Raw genomic sequence first — 6,384 nt, forward strand, 5'->3', positions numbered from 1 at the left:
GCGAGAGCGTGCGTGTGGGTGGTTTTTCGATGATGGCAGGAAATACTGAAAAATGAACTGAAATTGAAAAAACCTATAAACAAATACGTTATCCCTTGACTACTATGAGGGAGGTAGGCTATATGTGAAACCTCATCTGAGAAGAGATTAAGGATACTCTTACACTATAACAATAGTTCACACGCACCATTAATTAAGTAAAACAAATTGTACATTTCCCTGTTGTTTGAGCAACAGTCAGCGGCAACTTATAACCGTGAAGAAATAAAAGTACATAAAGATGCACTGCCATTTTTCTCATTCATGGAGGTGAATCAAGTTCCACCCTTTTCCAGTAGGTGGCAGCCTGCACAAGTTCGTTTCATGCTATTTGCATTTGCAAAAAGCAGAAGAAGGACCGGGAAACAGGGGAAGAAGAAGGATTCCGTTTGCTCTACTGTTTACCAAATCCAGAGATGCAACGAGAAAAGACAAGCAATGCGGCCGCCGCCGCTGCCGCTGAAAAGTATGCGAAATATCGTCATAATCTGTGGTTTGCTGCCGTACGTTTTCGCTCTGTTTGCTTCGACATGTGCTAGGTGGTGTTTTAAAGTGTTTTCTCCTTAGGCCCGACCGGGAGGCCGCCATCATGTCCAAATACTACGACGGCGTGGAATTCCCTTTCTGCGACGAGTTCTCAAAATATGAAAAGCTGGCTAAAATTGGACAGGGGACGTTTGGGTGAGTAAAATGAAGCGGTTAAATCTATATATTTTAGTGGTATTAATGTATTCGGTTATGTTACCAACTTTCAATGAACAAAGCATAGCCTCAGTTTAGCCTTTTTGCTAGCAGGGATTTATGAAAGAGAATAGGTAAACACAGCCTTTTCAATGCTTTGCTTCTCCTTTGGGACATGGTTGGCTAAGTTAGCACGACTACCGAGCACTATAACATGATTGTATTTGTTCAAGCTTGGGTGGCTTCTATACAAACATTTCCTGGCTTATATTGTTTTGATTTTGTGATTTTTACAGAGAAGTATTTAAAGCAAAGCACCGGCAGACTACGAAAAAAGTTGCACTGAAGAAGGTTCTGATGGAAAACGAGAAAGAAGGGGTATGTTTTCCAGTGTGTGTGTGTGTTTTTGCCTCACAGACTCTATAACACCAAATGTAACTGTAACCAGGCTTTCTAGTCATGTGTAATGTAATTGTGTCCATTCCATAGTGACACTTGAAGTCTAGCTGTATTTTAAATAGCTGCTTTCGATATCTCGTCTCCCTACCGATGCTTACAGAGAAGGAGGTCAGTCCTGGGTTAGTGTTGCTTTGCAGTATCTTATACATGATGCTCTCTGTGTTGTAGTTTCCAATCACAGCTCTGAGGGAAATCAAGATCCTACAGCTGCTGAAACATGAAAACGTAGTGAATCTGATTGAAATCTGTCGAACCAAAGGTTGGGGTCATGTCTGCATTGTTGTATTGGTGTATAATGTATTTATGGGTGAATACATCGGCTTGGTTGCCTTTTACTACTTGAATGTTCAACATATGTTTATTTCAAGTTTCGGTTTGGGTTAGACTCATTATGATTGACCATATAAACTTATTATATTCTTTTGTTATCTTGTAATTTAACAGTTCTCTCTCCTTCTCTTTGCCAGCCACTCAGTTCAACAGATACAAAGGCAGCATCTACCTGGTGTTTGACTTCTGTGAGCATGACCTGGCAGGGCTGCTGAGCAATGCCAATGTAAAGTTCACCTTGGCAGAAATCAAGAAGGTCATGCAGATGTTGCTCAATGGCCTTTATTACATCCACAGGAACAAGGTGAGACATACAATGTTGTTTACATGCTGCCAGGTGCAGCTTTGCTCCTTCAGCACATGCTTTGCTACAGTCGTACTGCTGTAGAGATACGTAATACTGTAAGGATGTGGAAAAAAGGACCACTTATTTTGGAGTCATAACCATATAATTATGATAAACAGTAATACTTTATATTAGTGGGACTTTATTATGTTAACTCCGGGACTTATGACTTGCCATGGACTTGGAAGTTAAAGGCGCATGACCTGCATGAGACCTAATGACTTGTCTGTTCATTAAATATTAAATAGACATTCATAGGGAAGTTATTCATTTTTTAATGGTGGTATTGCTCCTCAGATCCTCCACAGAGACATGAAGGCGGCCAACGTGCTGATCACTAGGGACGGCGTGCTGAAGCTGGCTGACTTCGGCCTGGCTCGAGCCTTCAGCCTGGCCAAGAACAGCCAGGGGAACCGCTACACCAACCGCGTGGTCACTCTGTGGTACCGTCCACCAGAGCTGCTGCTAGGTAAAACAGCTGGGCTCATGTCCTCATCAACACACCAGTGCCCCCGCAAGCTATCTTTGTACATTTGTGAGAATGGTATTCCTAGAAATCCTCCAACAACCACCGTGTGTGTGTGCGTGCGTGTGTGCGCGCGCGCTCGTGCACGCAATTAAGTCCCATGCCTCCACGTACAGAATAAGTATGGTTAGCTAGAACAATGAGAAACATTATGTGCTTTTATCTCTAAAGCCCTTTTGCATTGGCTGTGATTGTACACTGACTGGGTTCTGGCCTGCTCTGCTTGCAGGAGAGCGGGACTACGGGCCACCCATCGACCTGTGGGGCGCCGGCTGCATCATGGCCGAGATGTGGACCCGGAGTCCCATCATGCAAGGCAACACAGAGCAGCACCAGCTCACCCTCATCAGCCAGCTGTGTGGCTCCATCACCGCTGACGTGAGCTCCCTCCCTCCTGTCTATGTCTGTAGTTTGCTTTGTGTATGTCGATGCCATGTTAATGTTTTTTTCTTTTAACACGCTCAAAGCGAATGGAAATTTAGACGTTGCTTGGATATGCAAAAAAATAAATATTTTTTTGATAGTTATATAACATAAATATAATTTGTAGATATTAAAGCATGTGGAATAGAAAAGCCTATTGAATTGATAAACTAACTGTTCCCTGACCTAACTAACCCATTCCCTGACCAGGTGTGGCCCGAGGTGGACAAGAAGTACGAGCTCTACCAGAAGATGGAGCTGCCCAAGGGCCAGAAGCGCAAGGTGAAGGACCGGCTGAAGGCCTACGTCAAGGACCCGTACGCCCTGGACCTGATCGACAAGCTGCTGGTGCTGGACCCGGCGCAGCGCATCGACAGCGACGACGCACTCAACCACGACTTCTTCTGGTCGGACCCCATGCCATCGGACCTGAAGAACATGCTGTCCACGCACAACACTTCCATGTTCGAGTACCTGGCCCCGCCCCGCCGGAGGGGTCACATGCCCCAGCAGCAGCCCAATCAGAACCGGAACCCCGCCACCACCAGCCAGACTGAGTTCGATCGGGTGTTTTAGTCGGGAGCGATACAACGCAGAGAAGAAGAAAAAAAAGAAAACACACAAAAAACTAACATTTGGACTGGACGGTTGGACCGTTGCCCCCGGCGACATACAGAAAGGAGAGGAGAGTCTATCCCTCATGATGGAGGTTGGAGTACTAGACGCTGTGGGAGCAGCAGGGCATCTCTGTTACCGTGACGACGGTTTCCCGGGCGTTGTTTTTTTACCACGTTGATCCACATTTGGAAGAGTCAATGCCAGATAATATAAAAGGTGGTTGTCGATCAAGAATGTAAGCGTTGTCTCAAAGAGCCAACCACACCACACTGTCTGAGGAGTGGAGTATAGCTACATGTAGTCTTCTCCAGATGGCCTCTTTACGTGTGTTGCTCTGATTCCAAGTTATAGTGACGTCCTCCCAGTGTTGCCGTCTCATAAAAAGACGTACCCGTTTTATACGCCATTCATCTGGAATTGTGCGTCTAGCACATGAAGTGACCTTGAATTAAATATTGGTACATTAAAAATGTGCATGTGACCTTCCCTGCAGACTGCAATGTCCCGTTTTGCCCCTGATCCGATTCAGCATAACACGGAACTGCCACAATGCCTGGATGTGTTGGGCAATGGCTACTACTCTCACGGGAACCAAGTGGTCGACAGCATTTCCTCATTAGTCTGAGGGAGGACCACTCATTTGTTCTAAGGCTGGTCCACAGAACAAGGGCTATAGGCCCATACTAGTTGGCCATAAGCCCTTGTTAAACGGCACACCTGAAAAAACAAGTTATGAAGATGTATTGCTAACTTTTTATGCTGCAGAAAAGATTATTATTAAAGAATCTCAGTCAGTTGATCTGGGTCATCTGAATTGTTAATTTATTTTTTATATATCTTGTCTTTTTTAAATAACTTATGGTGTCCCATTATAGGCGGTTCCATAGAGCGAAACAGTGTGGTTCTGGAAGTAAAAATGATTTTCATCATCGAGATTTTGATTAAAAGCCATAATGTCGTAACCATCCAAGGCGCCGGTACCAGCCAGAATTTGCTCCTGTAGAAGCCACAAGTTAAACGGGGCAACATCTAGTTTTTTTTTAGAAAAACACAAATGTATGGTTCATGGGATGAGGAGTTCCTCACTCGTTCACAAAAAGATTGTACACAGTCTAGTACCTTTGCCTTTTCTTCCGTTTTCCAAATTATTTTTTGCCCTGAATCAAATCTATTTTACGAAAAGTGAACGATGAAAATACATGGGAAATTAACTTCCGGAACCAAAACTGTTAAAAAAAAGGGGCGTTTACTGTTCTATTACTATCCCTGTTCTATCTACCGCTCTATTACGTTATAGCATATGAACTACACAGTTACAGGTTGTTACATTTACATCTAGGGCATTTTGTAGATGCTATTATCCAAAGTGATTTATACACACATTCACACACTGACGGTGGAGTCAATCATGCAAGGTGATAGCTAGCTGGTCGGGATCAGTTGGGGTTAGGTGTCTTGCTCAGGGACACTGACACTCAGGAGGAGCCGGGATTTGAACTAGCAACCTTCCGGTTACAAATTAACCCGCTCTCCCTCCTGAGCTCAGCCGACATTGTTGGAATGCTTAGAACTTGTGTAATTACACTGTAAAAAGGACACGTCATCGAATGAAATATTTATTATAATTTTATTTTTAAGTAAGGTTACCACAAGTGGGGGTGTCCACCCCTAGATGAATGATCGATAGATAAGTAACATTTGCTGCAGTCCACTGGTTCGGCATACATCTAGTTGGACACTCCCACTTGGACAATTTTGACACTGGTGCTATCCATCTAAGGCAGAAATTCAAACGGCTTGTAATGGCTAATCACTCACACCTCTTGGTATAAATGGGGCCCTTTAAATTTAAATATCAGGCATGCAAACTAGTCACCTTTCGGCGAAATTCGCAGTTTTTTAACAAAATTGGCCACTTCTGTGATTCGTGGAGATCCATTGAGAAAACATTGGGGGGTTCTACAGTCTGACGAAAACGAGACGATAACTAAATAAAAAAATCTTTTGACACTCGTTAACGAATAAAAACGAGACAAATGTAAGCGGGACGATTTGGGAAGCGATCCAATCAGAACTAAGCTCTTTATGTGGGGAAGTACTGATCGTCCCGCCCGGCAGGTCAACTAGCAGGCGCTTGCTGCGTCGGAAGCAAGTGTCCCTTTGTAAACAGTTTGGCGCAACAATCACCGGTTAAAACACAACCAACTTGAAGTCATTGGTAGACGATTCATCCCAAAATTCACGCAAAGATAAGCATCCTTAAACAGTTTTTTCTTTCAAGCCATTGTTATGTGTTTTTCGCTAAAATTGGAATACAATACAAGCTGAAAGAAACCACCCCTGTCCTGTAACGGTACCGGAGCTCTGTGCTGTCGACACCACAGCGGGGCACAGAAACACAGGATTCACTGTGGTTTCTGTGACATAATAAACACAAAAAATGAATACTAATGTTTTATAAAGAAAGCTATCTTAGTGGGAAAGCCACGCAACAGATAGCCACGTTACATACAGTAATGTTCTTATGACGGGAGAAAGGAGCAGAAATATAGTATAGAGACAACTTGGAGCTGTGTGTGCGCGTATGTTTGAGTGAGAGACGAGAGTAAATGAGAGACAGAAAAATCGGACCCCCTCCATTCTACCTCACAGGTACCGAAGGCCTCCGACAAGGATGGGCCACTGAGTGCAAATAAAGCTAGTGCATCCCAGAACAACAACAGACCAAGGAGGACTCGAAAAAAAAAAATAAAATAAAATAAAATAATAATAATAATAAATAAAAAATAAACTCCGGGGAGTAAAAAAAAAAAAAAAAAAAATTATATTAAAAATGACATTAAAAAATATATATATAATTCTTTTTATATAAAAAATAGATATAAATAAAAAATAATAAAAAAAAATATAAAAAAAATTTGACCTGCACGTATCTTTTTTTTTGACCTGCCATCTTTTTTTT

General features: G+C 42.8%; 1 protein-coding gene across 1 annotated transcript; it reads left to right on the plus strand.

Moving 5' to 3' along the window:
• Nucleotides 1–43: 43 nt before the first annotated feature.
• cdk9 (cyclin-dependent kinase 9 (CDC2-related kinase)) lies at nucleotides 44–4,219 on the plus strand. Its single transcript, XM_084486501.1, has 9 exons — nucleotides 44–113; nucleotides 336–505; nucleotides 607–720; nucleotides 1,017–1,098; nucleotides 1,348–1,438; nucleotides 1,647–1,813; nucleotides 2,153–2,324; nucleotides 2,611–2,759; nucleotides 3,015–4,219. Exons 2-9 carry the CDS (start codon nucleotides 456–458, stop codon nucleotides 3,378–3,380), a joined length of 1,191 nt encoding a protein of 396 aa, XP_084342627.1. The 5' UTR covers nucleotides 44–113; nucleotides 336–455; the 3' UTR covers nucleotides 3,381–4,219.
• The last annotated feature ends 2,165 nt before the right edge of the window (nucleotides 4,220–6,384 follow it).

Source organism: Micromesistius poutassou (genome assembly GCF_964030765.1).
Source record: "Micromesistius poutassou genome assembly, chromosome: 22".
NCBI lineage: Eukaryota > Metazoa > Chordata > Actinopteri > Gadiformes > Gadidae > Micromesistius > Micromesistius poutassou.